Genomic DNA, 24,610 nt, shown 5'->3' on the forward strand with positions numbered 1-24,610 from the left:
ATTTATATGTATATTTAATAGAATTTAATTTAATAAATTTATTTCAGAAATAAAATGTTTTTTATTTAAATTTGATTGGTCAATTAAACATGACGTCAAGGCTGTCACGTGCCAAACATTACTAATGAGCTAATCAAATGTCTTCACAGTAAAATATTTTTCTTACAGGTGCCTATAATGGAGATTTAAATTGACCAATCAAATTATATGAATGGCCCATTGTGGCTCCCTCTGGATGTTGGGCAAAGCAAAACTTTGCGCCAGAGTCCCCTATTGAGTTGCATTTCTATTACTCTATGGATGAAACCATCAATAGGGATCGCTGTCAACTACAAAGCAAAGACACAACGATATCATTCTTTAGCGTAACAATGCTCGACCACGTACTGCAAAACGGGTAAAAAATACTTGGAAACATTAAAATGGGAAGTGCTACCCCAACTGCCGTATTCTCCAGACCTTGCTCCGTTTGATTACTACTTATGCCAAGATATGGATACTTCTTAAGAAGATAACAAAAATCGATCGATGGGTCGATTCTTGTATAGTCTGAAAGATGGGAAAAAGTAGCTATCGGCTATCGATGGATAATACTTTGGGTATAATACATTGTACCCATATTTCGCAATAAAGCTTTAAATTAAATAAAATCGTTTAAAAACCTAATATACCAGGTGAACCGGAAAGTCATTACCGGTTTTACTAATAGATATCGCTAAGTTTAAAGTATGTGTAGGTATGTTCGTCTGTTCAGTCGGAATGTGTGGTTGTCGATGCGATTGTTTATCCGAACAATCACTACTATTTTGTGGAAGGAACTCACACGAGAACTGAAAACACTGGTTGAATAAATACTTGTTTATTTCGATTTTTAATTGATACATGTGGTCCACGGGAGAATGGACAGGATATTAGGTTAGGTAAAGGAAGTACGGTAGCGCTGTGAAAGTAGTACTGTTACAAGGGGCTATAGAAGAGAAAAGAAAGAGAGACGTAGTCATAGTGGTTTTTTATAGTGGCAAGCGTTGCCAACCTTTGAGATTGATGTAAGTGAATGCGTGGTGGCCTAAAGGGTTGTGGCGGTCGCTACATATGCAATATTATGATTTGACACATATGTCATTTTAATCTGGTCACACCAAGTTTCAAAACTATACATGTAATATTTTAAGTAATTAAGTAACAGCGTCATAGATTTGTATCTCTTTTAAAATGTCAAGTTTCGTGTATGAAAAGGTACATTTGCGGCACGCATTACTTTTCTTATATAATCAAAGGAAAAAGGAAACACAAAGGTTAAAGCTAAACTGAGCTAAACGTCACATAAGCAAGATGGCACGCAATCAAAATGGTAGCGGGACTTTTGCTCCCACCTTAGTGTCAAATCACTTTTACCCCACCTAATGTATATTATTAATACACATTATGTCAGTGGCGTGGCGAAAGTATCAGCAATCGGGGGCGAATTTTTTACAAGATAATAGTTATATTTAGTACAAAAATTATTACACATATGTTACTTACATTCATATAACAGTTACAGAAGTTATTAAGTAAGCGAATTAAATGGAATACGCAAATCGACTTTAAATTATAACTAGAACAATACTGTTAATATTTATATATTTATTGAAAAATAATATACTTGTTATAATTAAAAGAACGCTTCTGTTTTTAACTAAAACTTTTTGGTCAAGTTTTTTAATATCTGTAGCATCACATATCTTTTTTTAACTCATTTCTTACCACCGTATTATATATTTTCATAATATATAGATATATATTATCAAAATTTATACGCACATAAGCATATTTCCAGTTAATTCCCTTAGTTTAATGGGAGTTTCTCGCAACAGATCCATCTCCAACATTAATCTGAGGTATAAATAATTGCTAAATCGAGCAGGAAAGCAATTGACATAGTTCCAGTTTGATATATAATATAATCGAACAAGTTTCTAATAACGGTTATAGGGCCAATATTTGTTGGGCTACACGAGATTATTATTTACCGTAGGGAAGGTCTGTCTATCTTACCAGGTCATTAATATATGTTAGCGAAGAGACAGAGAGCATCGTTATTCTACTAGAATCTCAGGTCTGCCTCTATTTTACATTGTGTCATTTTGTTTCCTGTTTTGAATATATATATTTTTTTTAAGAAAAATTCTGTTGACGAGTAAATACTGTGCAAACGTTTTCTTAATTATCTAAACGAAAAGGTTATGTTCATTTGTGAATTCCATAAATTGTGTTTAATATATTATATTCTTGGCATTGGCTATTAATGTGACAAAATCAAATTCTAGTGCGCATGATATACGTCCCTATGGATAGACTAGTATATATAGTCTATTCAAAGTTTTTTAGTAATGCGTCGTGGATATTTGTGACGTAGAAACATTACAATGTTGTCGCATCAATTCTGAGTTTTAGTTCAGTTTGGCGTTGACGCAAGTCAGTATAACTGTGGCGGTATTGGATTCAACTCAACAAATATTGAATATTTTGGTATAAACCATTACCACAATTTATTTATTGCATTATAGACATGATGTAACACTAAAAAATCGAAATAAAAGAACTAATAGTAAGGCAAATAATATTAGAGAGACGATTTCTGAAAATACTTTTGCAAATTTAAAAACAATTGAAAATGCTGTACAATATCCCAAAACTACAATGGTTTAATCAAAATATATAAAAGACGAATGCATTTGTTACATTTGTTTCCGCAATTATGTTCAGTATTTCTAATCAGTATCTCTTTCAGTATTCGTAATACTGACTATCCGGCATCGGTTTTAAATCTTTTGAAAAATCTACTTGAATGATGAACATGTGAGACAGGTGGTCTGTTTTCTGATGCATAGGAACCCTCAGTGTTTTTTTGTATCACCGTTCAACAAGTTGCTGCCTCTTCTTTCCGTAATATAAAAGTAAATTGATAGCTTTTTGTTCTAAACCTTTTCACATTTTATAACTATTCATGAATCTACATAAAAACACAAAAAATTTACAGGAATGGTAACACATTGGGGGTAAAATTGACAGTGATGATATTTCAATTGCTTTATTCAGTATCTAACTGTTTAATTAATAAAAATATATTTCAGGAAAGGGCTTAGGGAGAAAACATCTGTCAGTTAAATCAACACAATACAATACATAATTTATACAACCGCTATTATATCGGCGAGTAACATGAAAATGTCACCTTGACAGATATACGCCAGTTAAAATAAGAGATATTAAAGAAAAACCTAAAACCTTATCGCAGCCACCATAAGTATTAGGTAATTAAAAAAAATATTTCAAAAAATATAGAAAAATCGTATCTTTATTCAATATTTCCTCTTATTAAAAATTCAATGTTATCATACAAAAAACTTACTTGCATTCTCTGTTCTATTAAATATAGATCAACTAAAATTGGTTAAACTTAATGCAGGAATACTTTGTAGTGACCGATTATATTCATCCATCAAACAATGAACGTCCACGACATGAGCTTTGTTGTCAAAATTTTACCGTCGAATTTATTTCGACAAGTGCCCAGCTACGCGAATGCATAACTCTCAAAACGGTTCCGTATAAACCAGCCTAGTTTATTTGGCCGGGAGAGTTATGTGAGAAACTTGAAATAGTTTTTTGGAATTTGGATTAAAGTGTCTGCTTTACCGGCCATAAATCTGCTTTATGGTCCTTGCAAAAAAAAGCACAATGATACCGTTTTACCCAAAAATTTACTGTATTGCCTATAAAAAAACCCTGCTCGTCCTGCGAGATTCATATAAATTTATTCTCACACACCGTTACGTGATATCGTTTAACAGGTAATTAAATGTATAATTATATATACGCATCAAGATTTACAACTTTAATTCCGGTGGAATTAAAATGAAATTTAAACCAATAATTAACTAGTTATTTATTATTTAACATTGTTTATTTAAACTTGATGTACCCGATATGCAATACTACGAAGGTAAATAGCCTTTAGTCGTAAAATATGTTAAATAAAATATATTCTGTGTATCGTATACAGTAACTCAATGATATTGAATGAAAAACCGTTATGTAAAGAAATATCTATACTCTATTCAAAGTTTTTTTTAGTAATGCATCATGGATATTTGTGACGTTGAAATATTGCAATGTTGCCGAATTAACTCTATAATGAGTTTTAGTACAGATAGGCTTTGACATACAAATTCTAATCTAAATAAAATAATTGAACAAAAATACTATGAAATATAATTTATTTTAACATTATAGTAAATCTAAAAACTACAGTTAATTATAGAGCCACAATAATTTATAGGTAAAAGTTAAAATGTCTTTTCACTATTGCTTTCAAGAATTTTTTATACATGTGACAGCCGGTCGCCGTCTGGTTGTCAGATGTACGCTAAATTATTCAAAATATTAGTTATAACTACTACAGGTTATAAACCGGCAAACATTATTTGAGCCCTTTGGTTATTTTGATAATTTAAGTCGCTGCGTAATATGTCATTACTTATTGTTTGAAAATGCCGAAAATAATAGATATTCAGGATCACAAATTGATTGCGCCTTTAATAGGTTATTTCGAAAAGGAACGAGATTATCGAGGCCCCTTTGGCTGGTAAATTCCGTTAGAGAGGTAATTGTTGATGATATTAAATAATATAAGTCCCTACAATTTTATTGAAAATGTTTTTTAGCGGGTTGCTGCCTGGCTAAATATTACTGTGAGTACTGTGAATAACATCGCTTACAAAATGAAGAATAATAAGCTGGATTCACCCAAGAAAACCCGTCTACATACAAAGTGGGTAACAAATCTTACCAAATATACGAAATGTATGAGAACAGTAAGTACACAAACTATTTTATCGATATAAACATAATTTAATAAAATTATTTTAGAGAAAGTTGTTGGAGTCTGTCTGAAAAGATTACATAAAATATTTAGGGACATCCTTTTATACACTCTTACAGGGTATAGGGTTTAAATGGTGTAAAGATAACTCTCGTAGAGGTTTAATATAATTTCCAGACATTGCCTTAAAAAGAATTAAATTTTTAAAGGCATAAAATAAGACCAAGGAAGATAAACTATTTGAATTTGTGCATCTTGATGAAACTTGGATATTTCAAAATGGTTCATTGTGAAAAAGTGAAAAGAGAAAAAAAATTGATGGAAAAGGTAAAACTTACAATAGCATTCAATTAGGTTTTGTTGATTATTATATTTATTAATGATTAATTGCAGATATATTCATGGTCGAGAAGGATATTCCATCAAAAACCGTTTGGATATGTGGAAGGAAGCATTGTCAACTTTAACACCTTGGTTTTGGACGGACTCAATTAGATATACAGAGGAAGTAATTGATAAATGGTGAATTAACAGTTTAGTGATTGAATTGGGCACTTACTCGGAAAGTGAAAGTGACTGAAGGAAACTTTCAGGATATGTGATAATGCTGTGCAATGCTGGAAATTCCTAAGACAGAGTGATGAGAGTGGAAACAACTAAAGGTATGCCTATTATTAATTGAATATAACTCTATAAAATGGTATTGTATGGCGTGAAAGATTTGTGTGCACAGTTCTGAATTAAACATGAGCATTAGGTTAGAATGTATGAGGAGAGAATGAATACTAAGTAATAATATAAAAAGTTTTGTGGATATGCTAAATGCATTAAACAGAATTCAATGATTAATTTTATGAAGAATGGTGTACACAAAGAGTAGCATAAGAAATAAAATATTCAGTTAAGCCAAGATGACTTGACCAGTAAACACACCATTGAAGGAAACAAAAACTAAAGAAAAAAGTAAATATACTATCGAATGAAAGTAAAATACGTTTCTCAGATATACAATTGTTAATTAGGTGGATTAGGCCTCCAGGGGGATACAACTACATAAAAAAACGCGCTTAGAAACCCTACTCTCATTAAGACATATACATGGTCAATTTTATATAAAATCAACTTTATATAAAGAAAGAGTACAAAAGAAGGAATATTTTAATTAATATGTATTATTAAATTGTCTTATTTTAATTACCATAATATTATGATCGATATTGATATTTTCTTTTTTTAGAAAAGTTTCTAAACATGTGAGATTAATTAGTATTAACTAAAATAAATATAATATCTTTTGTAATTCGCATTAAGTTTAATGAAGTAAATAAAGGTCAATTTTTTATACTCTCATTTACTTTTACCCTTTCATTCTTGTCCTTTCTCCTTTTACCTTTCTCTACACCCTTCATTCGCGATATATCTGTTCTCGCTGGCATTATCTAATTATAGCCGAAATAAATGAATGATTCCTGATTAATGTAATTTGTTGGAACTTTAAGAAAGGATGAAGGTATAATTTCGCGATGTGGAGCTAGACGGAAAGAGAAAAAAACAAATAATTCGACGTCGACCTCATTGACAAAATGTATCCTCGGTCTGTGTCAACGCCCAGCGATAAATTGTAGCGTAAAACAGGTCAGATATATGAAATAAAATCGAGAGGGGATCTTCACGCTATTTTATTGCGTAATTTTTGTAATGGAAAAGATCTTTACGAGGACCATTCGGAAAGTTTCCCGGCCCAGTCGTAATAATAAGTGTTTTATTGGATGGAGCTGTCCGGGACAGACGTTTTTTTTACTTTTTGTATATTTATTAGAGTGCGAAAGTTTGAGCGATAACTTACTTTGTCGAGAGGGATCTGGAGATCGAGTGGAAATTAGTGTTAGCTCCTCAAACCTCATGGTTTTTCAGATGAAAATATAATATTTTTAAATAATAATTTCAAATGCCATTTTGTTATTTTTGCGATAAAATTATAGTTCTGACGAACAACTGAGCCAAATAATTTTCGAAGATGAGCTTGATGGTGGCCAGACAGGGAAAGTCCGATCTATACAGTAGATACTAAAAAAATTCCCTTCTTATCGCTTGAAATTATTACAGCGTTAGTAAAAGTATATATGGTTTAACGTCGCTGTGAAGGAAGGCCTTTCAAATTGCTAAGGGCTTACGCCCAATAACAATTGCCTTCCAATGCAGTCATTCAACGCCTATCATTCGTCGCCATTTTTCGATGAGCTTCTTTTGCTAGAATCTTTCCAGATATCTTCCAGGCAGATGTATTCCATCTCGAAAGTAAAAATATAAAATATGATACAAGCTAACTTCAGCAATATGCTATCCTAGATACAGTAAAGAAGGAACAAAGGAAATGTTATATGGCTTTATTTAATAAGTATTACTGGACATAACAAATTTAAATCCCTTAAGAAATAAAATTAAATTAATTCCTTTAAACTCTATATTAACTAGGAAAGTATTAGATGAACCGAAATCAGAGGCAGAAGTAACCATGAAACCTTTTTGGAATATTAAATAATTTGTTAATAACGAAGCACAGGTACTAAGTATAGTTTATATTTGTTTTTCTACTGTTTGCTGTAGTGACAAATAAAGAGTGGGTAAAAACATTGTGGTATATATACATAGTAATATGAAATATAGTAGAGGTCATAGCTTTAGCGTTATATTAATATACTAGCGACCCGCCCCGGCTTCGCACGGGTGCAATGCTGATACTAAATTAAATACACTACAGAAAAAATATGAACGTTGTATATAAAAACATAGCGGCCCGCTCCGACTTTGCACGGGCATAAAATATATATGCCTATGTCACTCAATGAAAACATGATTAAAATCGATCCAGTATTTTTGGTTCATTAATTACTGCCCTTGGCCTGCACGCATTAAATTTGGAGTAAAACAATTCCTCTTCCCCTATACTTACTATGAAGATGTCCTGCTATCTTTGAAATATCTAAATTCATACAATTTTTATTACATTACACATTTTTAAACGCAAATTTTAAATTTATAATATCTCCGAAAATATTTGTTTAATTTACATGCTGTAAGGAACCATATTGATCTATATTAATTGCACACTGTATTTAAGGTACTTAATTCGATAAGGATTAATGCCGTATTGCTTAAAATAGCTTCGTAAATAAGCCATTTTCTCACGTAAAAAGTAAACAATAAAAATGGTTAATGTGGGTTATCCCTAAAAGATAAACATATACCATCCCGGACTTTTTTGTAGACCTTTTTATGGTGTACAATACTGTAGTACATTAATTTGATCTAACTCGTAGGGTTAGGCAGCGTTTTTGCTAATTGCTAAATAAGCCTAAAAAATAGGTTAATTTACGACATCACGTTAGAAACCTCTAAAATTAGCTATGTTGCCTTAGTATATTATGCATGTATTATACATATAAACCTTCCTCTTGAATCACTCTATCTATTGAAAAAAACCGCGTCAAAATCCGTTGCGTAGTTTTAAAGATTTAAGCGCACATAGGGATATAGGGACAGAAAAGGCGACTTTGTTTTATACTATGTAGTGATATAGTAGGTATAGCTTTTCCAATAAAACAATCAATGCACGTCATAACTGTTTTCGAATATACTGCCAAATATGGTTTCAAAAATACAAAATTTGTTTTAAACTCGTAGCGGATTTTTCCTTCTCATTTGATCCTACTTAAATAGAGATAGGAAGCTGTTGGATGCGTCGGAACTTGCAACCGAATCAACCTATAAAATTCGATTTGTGTTGGAATTGGACACTGACTCTCGAATATCTACAGACGTCTTCAAAATATGACAATAATTAGAAGTGACAATCCGGAAAACTTTCTAAGCTAAAATACAAAATTAATTGGCAACATTGTAACGTGCTACCGTCACAGATTTTGATGACGTACATTGTATGTTTCAATGGATAGACTATATATCTTTGTTGAATAAGTTTAGTCGCTCCGTTAAAGAAATGCGATTATATGACTTTAAATAAATCTTACTTACACTTGTACTACTAAACAGTTACTACAACTTGTTTCTAACATAGTCCATCAATATCTAAACTCCAACATCCTTGTTACATTTCATTACTTGCTTAAACATAACCATAACTTTAGTGGAAGTAGCAGCAAATAGTAAGTATTCGACTAAATTTATCATGGGTTTAGGTGTTGTAAGGTGTATATAACCGAGTATAAACCGTGCCTAGCCTCACGAATTAGCTCACAATAACAATATTAACATATTATTTTGCCAGTTCGGACATAATCATCAAACACATTTCCTCTTGCAACTTAGTAATTGCTGGTACTCACGAAAGTGCCACAATATCTTAGCTTCGTGTTATGATTTATGATAATGCGAAACTCAACTGTAATCTATAGTAACGAAACGCTACCCAAAAACTTTTTAAATTTTCTTGTAACAGAGTTGAAAAGAGTTTCCATTCCACTGTTAGTGATTGAAGCATTTTCTATAAATATATCTTTCTCAAACTCAATATCGCATTTTTAACATACATTACTTTTGTTATATCATTTGGAAAAAACTGCTGCCAAAACCTGCTGCTGCTAGAAAATTATGGTGATCCTGTTCCATCATATCTCATTGTCGGTTTATGTTTTAACGATAGAAAAGTGTTGATTTGAAACCAATGTCAATTAACGGCCACCAAAGAGGTTTGACAATAATGAATTGTACGACCTATTGGGCGAAATTAGAATTCAAAGGTTTAAAGAACTTTCAGAGAACTTAGCAGTTGATGAATTAACTGTTCCAGACAGTTGCATGTAGTGATAAATGCTCAAAGTGTATGAAAGGGGTTATAAAACGAAATTATTTAATTGAAGAATTTTATCAGCCAAAAAAGAAGATTTTCTCTGGCGTATTACGACAGGCAATGAAAAATTAATCTAGTATAACAATCTTAAGCACAAAGGACATGGGGTTGCTCAAAAGAATCATCCGCATATATACTGAAGCGGACTATTCATAGCAATAAATTTTTGCTATGTATATAGTGAACGTCATATCACTTGTAGTTTATTACAAGCTACTAAATGATTGAGACTGTTATAGCTGTGTGAAGCTGACTATTCCTGGAAAAAAGATCATCAACATAGAATAACTTATGTAAATTCATCCCATGGCATAACAATTTCACCGACATGTTAAAAGAATTGTAAATGAAACAATAATCAAAACGAGCCTTCTATTGACTTAAAATTTTATTGAACAACTTATTGTGAATTAGTTAAAGAAAAACTCTATTAATTTTCTTTTAAAAACAATCTGATGTATTACATTATTTCAACTTAATAATTGTTAGCAATTTATCAGAAGAGCACGAGCCCGATATTTCAGATGAAACGCTATATTGAACAAGAGTTTCATAAAAGACGATAGCTAGATAATGTATACGTGAGGACGATGTAATAGGAAACGTTTACTTACCGTTCCGTCTCCGATATTGTTGATGACGCACGGCACCAGAGCGGTTGACCCCGTTTGAGCGGTCACCACGGTGTTGTTCTCGGTGGCGAAGTGTACTGGAGGACCCTCCAGGGGTGGGAACGAGACCCCCAGTTCGTTTAGGTTGTCGCCGCCATCTGCCAGGTCCACATCGACGGGCTCTGTAAAGATTGAGTGGCAGGAGTGAGAACGATGCCGATAAATATCCGCGATTAAGTAAAGTCGTTTATTAATTTCAAAGAAAATGAAGTTTGGGTTCGGTTTTTTATAGATAATTTATAATGAGCCGGATTTCTTGGCCAATAACCTTCATAAATAGCGTAGGAAGGTTTATGCATTGCGATAAAAGTAACTGAGAATTATTTCAAAATAATTTATAAAAATGTAAGGGGCAGAAATAACATTTCAATGGTATGCAAGAGAGACACTATAACAATTATGTCACGTTATGATAGTACTAAACTGCATTGAGTCATTAACTATAGGGGATGGGTAAAACACTATTAATACCTGAGATATACCAAATAGAGCTACCATTTGCTTGTAAAAGAGTTATTAAGTATTCATCGCAGAATAGATTCGTAGATCGTCTGACTAGTTTCCAGCGAAATACTGTGTCATTTTGTTTTACTAAAGCATCATCCAATAATTTCAATGATGATACAGAAATAAAGGAAATAAACTATATTGAGGTTTGGCGGTTTTGGTGGCCAGGTAAGATGTTTTATTATATTCTGATGTTCCTCAAACCAAGTCTGAATATTTTTGTTCCTTTGTCTATGTTTGTATTATTGTCTTGTAATGTGACACTGTCTTGAAGTAATATGCTAGTTATAGTCAAAGAAGCCTTTAAAATAAAATGCCTTCAATTATATGCAAAATAATGGTCTTTTATATATCAATATAGAATACCATTGCGTTTATATTTATTAGATAACAGATATAGATCTGTATAGTAATAGAAATGTATATGCTTGCTTGCTTTTTGGTCGGATTCAAACCATAACTAAAGGCACAACATTCGACGTCGCCATAATGCTTATAGATCGTTATTACTAGATTAGTTTTTAGCGTCTTTGACAATATGGCGTATTGAAAGCAATACAGTAATATTGGACGTAGTGCGGAGTTACCAAAGCTAATTGCTCTTTATTGTAAATCACTAATAGTTCGCTTTATGCGATTTGAAACAATATATGAAGAAGTTTAAAGTACCAATTGAAAATGTTTTAATCTACAGGTTAGATGTCGGTATAATCCACAATTGACAATAAACAAAAACAATAATAAATATACTAGAATAACAATAACTATTATTTTTATAGTATTTGCTAGATCGAATTTTTCTTTTTTTTTGCGAAATTTATATATCACAAGTCAATTGAAAAGTTCCCGGCCTAACATAATAAAACACATTTTTTTGGCAAAATTATTTTTTTTTATTCAACATAATTCCCTTCAAAGGTGATACACTGACTATAGCGACCCTCCAACTGTTGGATACCATTTTGTAGTACGATTTGTCCTTTGCTTCGAAATAGGCCTCAGTTTCGTCGATCACCTCTTCATTCAAGGAAAATTTCTTCTCAGCGAGCATTTTTTGAGATCTGAGAATAGGAAATAGTTACTGGGGGCTAGATATGGAGAATACGATGGATGAGGAAGCAGTTCGTAGCTTAATTCATGGATTTTTGACACGGCGAATTGTCTTGGTAAGGCAGCACTTTCTTTTTCTTCAAATGTGACCGTTTTTCGGCGGTTTCGTCCTTCAAACGGTCCGAAAACGCTATGTAATAGTCACTGTTAATGGTCCTTCCTTTTTCAAGGTAGTCAATGAAAATTATTCCGTGCGCATCCCAAAATACAGACGCCATAACCTTGCCAGCCGACGGTTGTTTTTTCCCACGGTTTGGAGTATGTTCATCGTGTGCAGTCCACAAGGATGACTATCGATTGGACTTCGGAGTAAAATGATGGAGCCGTGCTTCATCCATTGTCACATATCGACGTAAAAACTTGGGTTTATTACGCTTGATCATATTCAAACTCTGCTCCGAATCATCAACTCGTCGTTGTTTTTTGTCAAAAGTGAGTTCGCGCGGCACCCACTTTGCACAGAGATTTCCCATTCCCAAATATTCGTGAATGATATAGTGTACACATGTATATCTTTAGAATGTCTGCTATTTTATTCAATTTCAATTTACGGTCCTTCAATATCATTTTGTGGATTTTTTTAATGTATTCGTCGGTAACAACCTCTTTTAGGCGTCCACTACGTTCACCGCCTTCGGTGCTCGTAGTATTGTGGCCAGTATCAACCCAGTATTTATCCAAAGATCACTGATGGTGATCAAAGCTGATGGATCTATAATCCACAGAGCCGTGGAGCTTTGGATTTGAAGGGTGTCTAAGATGTATTCTGTATAGTTTGAATATATAGTCTATTGAAAATAGCAGTGAACTTTTCGTCACAATGTTTCCGAATTTAATTTTGACTTTTAGTTTATTTTAGCATTTATATGTTACAACATTCTAATGCAAATAAGATAATGAAACAAAATTGATATAAGGTACAATTTATTTTAACATTATAATTCAATGTTCACTGATATTTTGAATAGACTAGAACATTATTGCGCTTCTTTAGTACCAATTGCGGTCTGTTGTTATTTGAAGAGGCGGTAAAATTAGCACTCTATTATATTATTTATTATGTTATGTATTATATTATATCATGTATTATATAAATATATATTATATATTAACCAAATATTATCTACTTATCTTTAAATATGTGAATAATTATATAAATTATAATAATCTTGATATAAATATCTGAAGCTATATATATTTTGAAGAAGAAAGCATCTGATGTGACTAAACACATTCTAAATACATCAATGCTCGATACATTAAGGAATTCTGCGTTAGAGATGCGTGATGTAATAAATTGTGCAAAAGATCGATTTCATTTTAAAGAATTAATTTAGTAGAGGCTTCTCATTTCTTTTCGAAATACTCTTGAGAATATTGAAAATCTGATGATAAACTCACTTTATACCACATTTAAACCACACTTTGATAAAGTCAGTTATTTATTCAAGAAATTATTACAAGATATTAATTAGTTTATACACTACCTCTTCTAACGTGTTTAATAGCAAACAATCTAGGAGACACGTTGAAGGAGACTAGACAATTATTAGAAACAGTAGTAACAACTCCCGTGACAACATCAAAGGCCGAAAGGTGATTCTCAACAGTAAAGCGCATTAAAACCTTTCCCAAAATTTTAACGGTTGAAGATCGTTTAACAGCTCTTTCCATGTTATCTGTTGAAAAATATTTTTCTCCGAAATAGACAATTTTCATGTCAAAGTGATAACAAAACCTGCCAACGGAAAAGAACGAAGGACGGAGCTAATTTATAAAAATAGGTAAATTTTTCTTTTGCAAAAATTCTGGTTCTATTCCATAGATTTAAGACAAAACTTCTATTCCATAAAATAACTTTGAAGCGGAATTCGGAGTGACTGAGAAGAGTGGTATATAAATAATCAAATAATGCAAAATAATAGATCCCATAAAATCATAATTTAAACGATAACTTCAATGCGAAAGCGCATTACTTGAAGTTATTACCATTTGAAACGTTAATAGTAGTTTTCTTTGCTCAAATATCTAACGTAAAACACATCTATCGTAAAAATCTCGTGTTATATCACTGGACAATCTGTCGAGTTGTTTAAAAACTGTCAAATTAAATATATATCGTAGAGTTGTAAAAATTCCAGGGCGTTTTCGCGTCTAGTCCGATAAAAATTCAGTTCAGGAGCGACATCAGCTGCACCTGCGATTCGGCCGCTTGAAAAACATTTTTCAGTAAATAACCGACATCGGTCGACGGCAACAACATAAAATGTAACAATTTCATGGGGATTTAGCAGATTTCAAAACCGTAAAACGACGAGATCCGGTCCCGCAGCCTGTTTTATTATATTTTTCCGCAGTATATTTCCGGAAAATTACTTGTAACTCGATAAACGTTCACTTTTCAATCGTTTTTATTGTCTTAATATACTTCAAAATGGCCATTATCCGTCATTCAATATAGCTTATAAAGAACAAAAATACCCGATGATTACTATGATGTTATCAGTCCATGTTATCAGTTTGATGGGGACCATTAATTCCTCTAATTCTTTTAGTTATATTTATGTTGTTAGATATATATGAGTCTTATTTTAACTGCATGGCAATTTGTTTTGTTCTATAACTTTATAAAGCGGTTTTTTCGTCAAATTTTAACTGTTGAAAAAACATGGCCTTGCCAACATTTTTCATTAAACCCGGTTTTATATGTAAGGGTGGTAGAATCACATATTCTTGTGGAATAAAAGGTTCATATTTAATGTTTGATTTAACACAAACTAATCAGCTCTTTTTGGCCAATCTCTAACTTGACAGTGGTTCTAGGTATCTTTACTGTCTCATAAATAGTGAAAACAACAATATTTCAGCTTTTACATCAGCATGCATTTTGTTATGTACTTTAAGAGGTATATATTTTTCTTAAATAATTAAAGTTTAATAAATCATAACAAAGATTTATTCTATAACGACAGAAAAGCCCCTTAATACAAAAGCTAAATAATTATTAACACAGTACATAGCTATATACGCTTGCTATATACATTTAACTAAGCGAAATTAATTCGTACATTAACAAAGAACCGCCTCACAAACTTTAAGTAATAAAATAAATTGCATGTCAGTGGAAATGTAGATCAAATCCATATATTATATTGTATACCAACCACAAAAAATTGGACGAATTTAAATTAAATAAAAAACCGACACCACCAGACAACACAACCGTGACAGCGACGGCATCAGCCAAAGAACGTAATGAAATTCCCCCCAGACTACCAGACTGATGCCCGTTAAGAATATTAAAGAATTTTTAGATGAAATCGGGACTAAAAATGAGTAAAAAAGTAGTTTTACAATTTGCGGTTCACAATTTGGTACTTGAGAAGCTAAAATCCTAAAGCGAATACGCCATATTTTATTACAAAATATATTGTTTTTCTTATATATATTTTAAAGTCTCCTTTTACCAACTAGGAGTTTAGCTGGACTGGACTTACAGTTTAACGTGAGCTTCGAACCACGGTCCTCGGCATTAACCTACCGACTAGCGAGGGACCAATTTAGAAATCATCCCAGAAGACATCCGGTCTTACCCAGCCTGGTTACTGGCGTGACTTGGATCATTATCCTTGTTGGATTTTGCACTCTTGCCAAGGACAATCACAAACAGCAGGATTCGAACCCACGGATATGGCAACAGCAGGAGGACCGTCCTATCGCCTTTACCACTGCGACACCATGCCAGCAATATTTTATATTAAAACTTTTCGTATAAATTTTTAATCGGCAACTTTTTGTTACTATTGACTTTACTTATATTTGGTTGGTTTAAATTGATATATAAATATTACCCAAAATAATTGATATATTACTTATTGTCCAATAAGTTCATTCAATAGTGTATTATAAATTACAAAATCGTATATCTTTTTTTTTAAATATATTTTAAAGTCGCCACCAACTGGCGTTTATCTGGACTGGACCTACAGTTTAACGTGAGCTTCGAACCACGGTCCTCGGCATTAACCTACCGACTAGCGAGGGACCAACTTAGAAATCATCCCAGAAGACATGCGGTCTTACCCAGTCTGGTTACTGGCGTGACTGGGATCATTTTCCTTGTCGGATTTTGCACTCTTGCCAAGGACAATCACAAACAGCAGGATTCGAACCCACGGATATGGCAACAGTAAGAGGACCGTCCTATCGCCTTTACCACTGCGCCACCAAGCCGGCCCTTATATCCTATTATTTCAATATTCTGTTTATTTGACAGATTTAGTTATCCCTGACGATTACAATTCAAAATTCTTTAATGGAAAACGGTTTTTATCAGGCGAAAAACTTACACCTTCTGTCGTGAAGTATTTCCGTGATATAAATATCCTCTACAGTGAGTAAATACATAAAAGTTATTACAATGATCTCGGTATAGCCTACTCAAGTTAAACCTCTATATAATACACTCTGGCCAATACTTTATCAAAACAGTATTGTTCGCGATTTTAAATAATAAATAAGGTTTCAATTTATTAAAGAAAAAAAAACTTTACGGTATAAAAAACGTGCTCATTGTTACTTTTAATAATTGAAGCAAAGGCAAGTGTACATGTAGTAGTAACGACCGAGATAAATTAATAGCTGCACAGGAATTCCCACAAGAATACACACCATCGAGGAGCACGTCGACAACAACGCTCGCCGAAAACTTTAAAAACCATCTCTCTCTCTCTCTCTCTCTCTCTCGCTCTCTTCAACTCTAAAAGTGCACCTCATAAATCATTTATAATATTAAACTAGCACTTTTTTACCGTCTTATGCTACGGAAGTGTCAGGTATTACTTTCATAAGTAGACTCTTAAAATTTTCATGGGTGTCTCGCAGGCGAAATTTGCTCGAGCGCAAAATAAATCGCGGAAAAATGGAAAAGATTGAGTTATGCGTTCCGACTTTGTCGGGAATACTTTGCTATGCAATAACGTAACGTAATATTAAATTATTACTATATATGAGTATATGTGAAGGAGAGACGTTTAAAATTGATTGGATGGTAGAATGTTTTTTGGTTTTTGTATTGTCTTCTGTCCTTTGTCGCAGAAAAGAAATTACATAAATAAACATATTATAAACGTTTTCTGTATAATCCAGATAAATGACACTGCAATTTGCCATATTTTTTCCTACGAGATTGTATTAAAAATGTCACTCGTTTAAGATGCTATAATCGACGTGCCATTCAGGATCAAATCCAGAGACCCAGATTACAATGGTTTGAATATGTCTGTTCAATAAAAGGTTCGTGAAAAAATCAAAAAGCAAAATAGACCGGTTTGTTCAATTGTGGTAAGATTTGGTCCTGCGGCACCAATAGTAGTTTAACGTTCGTCACTTTCCTCGATATGATATTCAGTCAAAAATTAAGTAACCAGTTTTGTAATGGTGGAAATCCAAGAAGAATAAGACGAGAGAGGTAAAAGAAAGGAAGAACCGAAAGAAGGAAAGTTCGACACTTTTCTCGTATGATATTCAGGCAAAAATTAAGTAACCAGTTTCTAATGGTGGAAATCCAAGAAGAATAAAACGAGAGAGGTAAAAGAAAGGAAGAAACGAAAGAAGGAAAGTTCGACACTTTTCTGGTATGATATTCAGTCAAAAATTAAGTAACCAGTTTCTAATGGTGGAAATCCAAGAAGAATAAGACGAGAGAGGTAAAAGAAAGGAAGAAACGAAAGACGGAAACTTCGACACTTTCCTCGTATGATATTCAGTCAAAAATTAAGTAACCAGTTTCTAATGGTGGAAATCCAAGAAGAATAAGACGAGAGAGGAAGAAACGAAAGAAGGAAAGTTCGACACTTTGCTCGTATGATATTCAGTCAAAAATTAAGTAACCAGTTTCTAATGGTGGAAATCGAAGAAGAATAAGACGAGAGAGGTAAAAGAAAGGAAGAAACGAAAGAAGGAAAGTTCGATACTTTTCTCGTATGATATTCAGTCAAAAATTAAGTAACCAGTTTCTAATGATGGAAATCCAAGAAGAATAAGACGAGAGAGGTAAAAGAAAGGAAGAAACGAAAGAAGGAAAGTTCGACACTTTTCTCGTATGATATTCAGTCAAAAATTAAGTAACCAGTTTCGAATGGTGGAAATCCAAGAAGAATAAGACGAGAGAGGTAAAAGAAAGGAGGAAACGAAAGAAGGAAAGTTCGACACTTTCCTCGTATGATATTCAGTCAATTATTAAGTAACCAGTTTCTAATGGTCGAAATCCAAGAAGAATTAGACGAGAGAGGTGAAAGAAAGGAAGAGTTTGGTGTTAAAATTCTTTTCAGATTTTTTTGTTTCAATGTCATTTCTGTTATAGCTCTTACAGTGGCCAAGTGTATTTTTTATCATTTAATACGGTTATTGTATTTATTTAACATGGCCATGCAATTTGAATAAAAAACAATTTGGTTTTTGTTAGGCTGTGAAGAATGAAATGTTCATGTGTTATAATGAGAATGGTGTCATTTATAATAAAATAGAACCGAATTGACAATATTGTTTGTACAATAGTTATTTAGCATACATTGACAATTATTTCTCAATTACTCGAACCACATTTCGGCATAGTTAAATAAATTTTGGGAAAAAACATCGCAGTTTATGTAATAACAGTTCATGTAACAAATCATGTCAGTAAAAAGGCTGGGTAAGACCGGATACTCTTTGGGTCGATTTCTAAGTTGTTCACTCGCCAGTCGGCAGGCTTATTATCGAGGATCGTGGTTCGAAGCTTACGTTCAGAAGTAGGTCCAGTCTAAATAAACCCTAGTTGGTAAAAAGGAGACTCTAAAATATAAAAAATATTATATTAAAAATTTGGGTAAAAGGGGTATAATACAGCAGGTCATCAAAGACAAACTGCTGGACGAAGGTACAATTGACACTCAAAATAATGTTTCCACAATTCTAAGCAGTTCCAGGCGGGAAAACGAGCATGTATATCCTTAGAGGTGTTATACACAAGGCTTTAACTAAGACTGTCCTGATAGTATCAGTTACAAAAAAAAAACGATATACTTATATCTGGATTTGAGATGTGTTGAATAAAATGTTTAGAACTAACGGTTTCTTTTTTTTTAGAATAGAATTGAATGGTTCAGTACAGTCCATACAGTCGTTGCAGGTCTCCAGTCTTTTCATTAAAATAAAATAAATTTTATGTACATTGAAAGTTTTTGCGCTAAAATCTACACGTTTCCTGATTTATCTACAACTAGAGTGTTTCTGTTACCCCATTCCTTAGTCAGCAAACCATACCAAGAAATAGTAGACCCAGCGGATAGCCGTGCGGGCTAAGAGTTTAGCTAGTCGATAATGATGTACTAGAAGCGAATGGGAGACTAAAGATCGTTTAAAAAAGTTTAATGTTCGTAAAAATTAAGTGAGTGAGTTGAACAATGTTAAGAGAAACTACAAATTAAAAAATAGGGAAGCCAAGGGACTAAGTTCGTCAGATAAATGTTCATTTTTCATTCAGGAATTTAGTAAAATGGAAAACTTAGAAAGGCTGTTGTATTTCAACTGATTATTATTTTTCTGTTTATTTCATTCAACATTCTTTAGGGAATTTATCAAAACAAGAAGCACTATTTCTGTTAAATAAAGCTGCTTGTCTTTTATTCGAGCCAGAAAGTCATTCATTCAATTTAATTCACAAAATACATTGAAGGTGGTTTACGCCTTCTTATTTTTACCCTTTTACCCTCAGTTAAAGTCAAGAAATAAATTAATTGGTTTGTATTATTGGTTTGGTACGAAATTACAAGTTCAACGTAATTACAAGGACCCAAAACCTTTCAGATCAACTAATAGTCGCATAAACAGCTATATACGTATTATTTAAACGATATGGGAAAATGAAAAACTCAAAATGTAGTTGGAAACACGACTTTTCGTAGAAAAATGGAACGGATCATGAAAAGTGCAGTTTTACAATCCAACTGGATTCCAAACATGAGAAATTGTGTGCAAGAATCCCAGAATATAATACACTGTGTTAGTACAAAAAAAGATTATTCTGTATATATGGTGGAATGTTATCACGAATAATTTATCAAACTAAACAAAACTGATATTATCTGAAATTGAACAAATTGAATTATCTATTGTTAAACATAATATAAAATTTGCAATATTTTCTCAATATGATGCAAACAAAGGAATGTTATGAAGTTAGGCTCACTAATGTCAAATGTTTAATAAACTCGGGATTAATAAGATAGACCGAAAAAGTATAAATATATATCATTTTATTATTTTAAAAACAATGAAGAGATAAAAAAAAACAACCGATATTTCATAGTTCTGAAACTAAATTCTAACGAAAAATAATTGTAGATAATACTCGAAACAGTTAAATCGTCGCCCATTTTTCAACAGCTAAAATGTAAAAATAAATGGGATACGTATATGAAGCCTATACTTATAGGATGTATATAAATACAGATTAGGTTATCCGTTTTTTTGCTGGCGAATAATAATAAAAAAAACATACATGCGAATTTACGCTCAATAAATGCAGAATATGTAAAATTTATTTTCCATTTATTGTGCCTAACATGAAAGGTATTATCCGCAATATATTATACGTATATTCGTTCAGAATTATTTTATATGATTTATTAAAAAGTCTTTTTTTTATTATAGATAGATCCGTTATCTTTTCCACTATTCATCTTATAATAGTATCAATAGTTGATGCCTATAGCATATATAAAATATTATTTTTTACTTGAATCTCACCTGAAATGATGATAGGAATTACTTTTATATTCCAAAAATTATATAAAATTGACTTACTATTTCTCGCATTTAAATTCAATAATTAATAATTCTATTTATAATTCTTTCTATTTATTTTTTTATTAATTAATATTATTTATACATTCACTCAAAGGTATTTAACAGTACATTTGATTACTGCCCAAATATCGATCTTTTCTGGTACCCAGTGTTTTGTAAATGGTTAACTAACCCTATATGAACGCCGGCCATCTTGATACAGTGACTACACCACACCTTTATATCATATCGGAAACTCTGAAATTGTTTTTCCCTACCAATATATTTTGGCGCATTGCAAATCTATTGCTTAATGTGGAGTTTGAACCAAGATCCTTGGTACTCTGCCTACCTTTTAGCGAGTAACCAACTTAGACATCATATTAGAGGACATCCGGTCTCATCCGGTCTGGTTACTGGCGTAACTGGGATATTTATTCCTTCTCGGATTTTACATTATTGCCTAGAGAAACTACAATTACAGTTACATAAAGTAGATCCATTCCCCGCGGGATTGAAGCCGGGTCTATCGAAACAGTACGACTATGCTACTCGAATAATGTCGGCAATCGTAAGTTTCATATATAATTATATTCCTGTTGAAAAGAATAAAACCGATCATAGAGAGAAAAAACCTAATACCAACACACCAGTTTGGGTTTATTAACAAACATTCAACAATGGACCAGGTCCACAGAACAACAGATGTTATTGAAAAAGCCTACGAAAGTCAAAAAGTATGCGCAGCTATATTCTTAGATGTAGCACAAGCCTTCGATAAGGTTTGGCATGAAGGCCTTGTTCATAAACTACAGAAAATGCTACCAAAACAACACACCGAGCTATTAAAATCATACATTACAACCAGAATGTTTAGAGTCAAGCAAGAAGAAGCTTACTCTACAATAAAAAAGCTAAAGCAGGTGTACCACAAGGAAGTGTACTGGGACCAATGCTTTATCTACTTTACACTTGTGATATACCACAATTGGAAATTATCACGATGGCTACATTTGCTGATGATACTGCGATTATAGCAGTCGGAGACAATAGTGAAGAAGCCTGACTAAAATTACAATAGGCAAGTGACAATATAAATAATTGGACACAAGCTTGGAAAATAAGAATTAATGAAAGTAAATCTGTAGATGTGCAGTTCACCTATAAGCAGACCGTACAAGCACCAATAACATTAAATAACACTATCATTCCATATAGCAACAACGCTAAATATCTCGTGAATTAATCTCGATGCAAAACTTCGCTGGAAGGAACGTATAAAGAAGAAAAGATAAGAACTGGAATTGAAATATGGGAAAATGTACTGGCTAATTGGAAGAAAATCACAATTATCAGTACATAATAAATTGCTAATACATAAGCAAATATTGAAACCTATATGGACATACGGAGTTCAATTAAGGGGTTGTTCTACAAAGAGTAACATTAATAAAATACAAATTTTTCAAAACAAAGTCCTGAGCGGTATTGTGGGTGAACCCAAATACTTTAGGACTGATTACCTACATCGAGACCTTCAGATACCCACAGTCAGTCAATAAATCAAGAGAATTGCAAGGGGGCATGAGGAAAGACACCATTCTCATACTAATATTGAAATATTGCAACTTTTGGATACCAGCAGGACAGGACACAGACTCAAAAGAATCAAACCATCTGATCTTGTGTAGTGTTGTACAGTGAGTTGCATATATTAAAAAATTTAGCAGTGACATGTATAAATATTATTTCACCAGAGACTGAGTTAGTGCCGATGGGTTCTCCTAGTTATATACCTAGATTTAGTTAGCATAAAGACAAATTGTATGTTAAACGGAAACGACTAGTAACGTATTAATTAAATAATATATATATATATATATATATATATATATATATATATATATATATATATATATAACTATTAATATTAACAAAATATTAATATTAACAAAAGCAATTCAGGACTACAGGTTGTTTTGTTTTCTGTCTTGTATTTACATTAGAACGACTTTGGTCCAGTATCACTCCATGTATTTAATCGATAATTTCTAGCAATAACGACCCAATTTCATTGACGATCATGAACCCGTAATTCACTATTTTCTATTTTTGTTAAAAATTGAGGGTCTGTTAGTTAGTGCATGTTGTCAAACATGAACTAATTAATGTAACTAATCTCACAGTAGTCTACTGATGGTAATTGGAGATGGCAGTGTTGCACATAAGGTTACCGCGCGGGAAATTTAAAAAGTTAATGACTTGAAACTGGCCTCGTATTATTTAAGTACAGTGGTGCTAGATTTTAACACAGAAATGTATCAATTACGCCAATAATAATTGATGTGATACTTATATTTTAAAGCCTGGTTGAACGTCACTCCTTTAAAGTAATTAAGGTAGAGTTTTAATCCAATAAAAAAATACCTTACACATCTTAATCCAGAAACTACAACAAGAAACATAGCAGAATCCTGACGTGAGGCAAAACCAATCGAAGGTCTAAGGCCAACGCCGACTTTTTTTAGTATTCATCGACACCTCCATCTCCCAAACGATTTAACCCGTATCGACCTTCGACAAGACAACATCTCACCATACAGCGTGTATAAAATCCGAAAAGAGTTAGCCGAATTTGCGTTGCGCATACTAATAACACACAAACGTACTTCGATTCAATTGACTACGAAATAATGTTTAAATCCTTTCAGGGAAAATACTCTCTTGGTATAAAACTGTTTTGTTTGTCAGCTGAGTCTTCTCTATCCCTCCGTTGGTAATTTAAAGAATTTCGTTTGTGTTTTAAAGAAAATCAAGAAAATCTGAAAATATACCGAGTACGAACACAGATCTCAATGACTGGTAACCTATTTCTTTCCTTTTTGGGTATAATTCGGTTTGATCAGATTTGTATTCGTAATAGTTAAAAGCTTTTAAACCACATGAACCATCGTGCTGAATCATTTTTATGCCTAACAATGAAAAGATGACCTTTTTTTGTGCGAACGATAAACGCTCTGATGAAAGTTATGATTATAAAGATCAAACTGCGAAATAGAAAGTTCAGATGGAGCCCGACAACATTTTTATTCTCTGGATTCGTATTTATTTAATGTTTATTATAACGTTTGAATGCCATTTATATATTACTGAATATAGATCTTCTAGTTATTGTTTTCTAAGATGCTCTTTGACGGTCTTGGTGTAGTAAAATAATATATATATCTTATGATTTTGACCATTGGATATAAACTTGATTAAAATACTTAATAAAGGAAGCGTCATTTAATTACTTAATTAAAAGGTAGTTGAAGTTTAAAAAATATTTTTAACAAAAAAATTGAACCGACTTCATAAAATAAATAAGGAACTCATTAAAAGTAAACTTAGTTTTTTAATACAATTAAAAAAAAACGTTTTAAAATAAAATATGTACATTATAATCGTTGTAATAACTAAATAAAAATAAATAAATAAATTATTTAAGCTATCTACTACACGTATTTCATATTCTACTATATACACTTTTTTTATTTACTAGAATGACCAGGTTCGGGATATGATTGTTTTGCGGGCGAGAGAGACCCTGGGTTATGCTTTAGATTTACTACAATGTTAAAATAAGTTATATTTGAAAACATTATTTCTGGGTAATTATTTTAATTGGATTAGAATTTTGTTGTCGGTCAAGTCAAACGTCAAACTGAACTAAAACTCAGAGTTGATAGGGCGTCATTGCGACGTTTTTGCGTCACA

At 32.4% G+C, this 24,610-nt stretch overlaps 2 protein-coding genes across 2 annotated transcripts in view; one reads left to right on the forward strand and one right to left on the reverse strand.

Annotated features, from left to right (window-relative positions):
- The window catches only part of LOC143196378 (cell adhesion molecule DSCAML1), a 136,143-nt gene extending 125,436 nt beyond the window's left edge, over positions 1 to 10,707 (reverse strand). The window contains exons 1-2 of the mRNA XM_076404041.1: positions 10,677 to 10,707; positions 10,352 to 10,530 (exon numbers count right to left, since the gene is read on the reverse strand). Of these exons, the coding sequence (XP_076260156.1) occupies positions 10,352 to 10,530; positions 10,677 to 10,707 (210 nt within the window). The remainder of the gene's footprint in view (positions 1 to 10,351; positions 10,531 to 10,676) is intronic.
- On the forward strand, positions 3,962 to 5,002 carry LOC143195739 (uncharacterized). The gene is made up of 4 exons (XM_076403171.1): positions 3,962 to 3,988; positions 4,448 to 4,648; positions 4,710 to 4,859; positions 4,915 to 5,002. The coding sequence occupies exons 1-4, from the start codon at positions 3,962 to 3,964 to the stop codon at positions 4,936 to 4,938; spliced, it is 402 nt and encodes a 133-aa protein (XP_076259286.1). The 3' UTR covers positions 4,939 to 5,002.
- Positions 10,708 to 24,610: the final 13,903 nt, after the last annotated feature.

This window comes from Rhynchophorus ferrugineus, unplaced genomic scaffold, assembly GCF_030347505.1.
Source record: "Rhynchophorus ferrugineus isolate W39M unplaced genomic scaffold, kcgeb_rfMv2 rfM4, whole genome shotgun sequence".
Lineage (NCBI taxonomy): Eukaryota > Metazoa > Arthropoda > Insecta > Coleoptera > Curculionidae > Rhynchophorus > Rhynchophorus ferrugineus.

Coding starts and splice junctions, on each gene's coding strand:
- LOC143195739 (XM_076403171.1), top strand. CDS start 3,962: ATGTACCCGATATGCAATACTACGAAG. Junction 4,649..4,709: donor TGGTAAATTCCGTTAGAGAG/GTAATTGTTGAT, acceptor AATGTTTTTTAG/CGGGTTGCTGCCTGGCTAAA. Junction 4,860..4,914: donor ATACGAAATGTATGAGAACA/GTAAGTACACAA, acceptor AAATTATTTTAG/AGAAAGTTGTTGGAGTCTGT.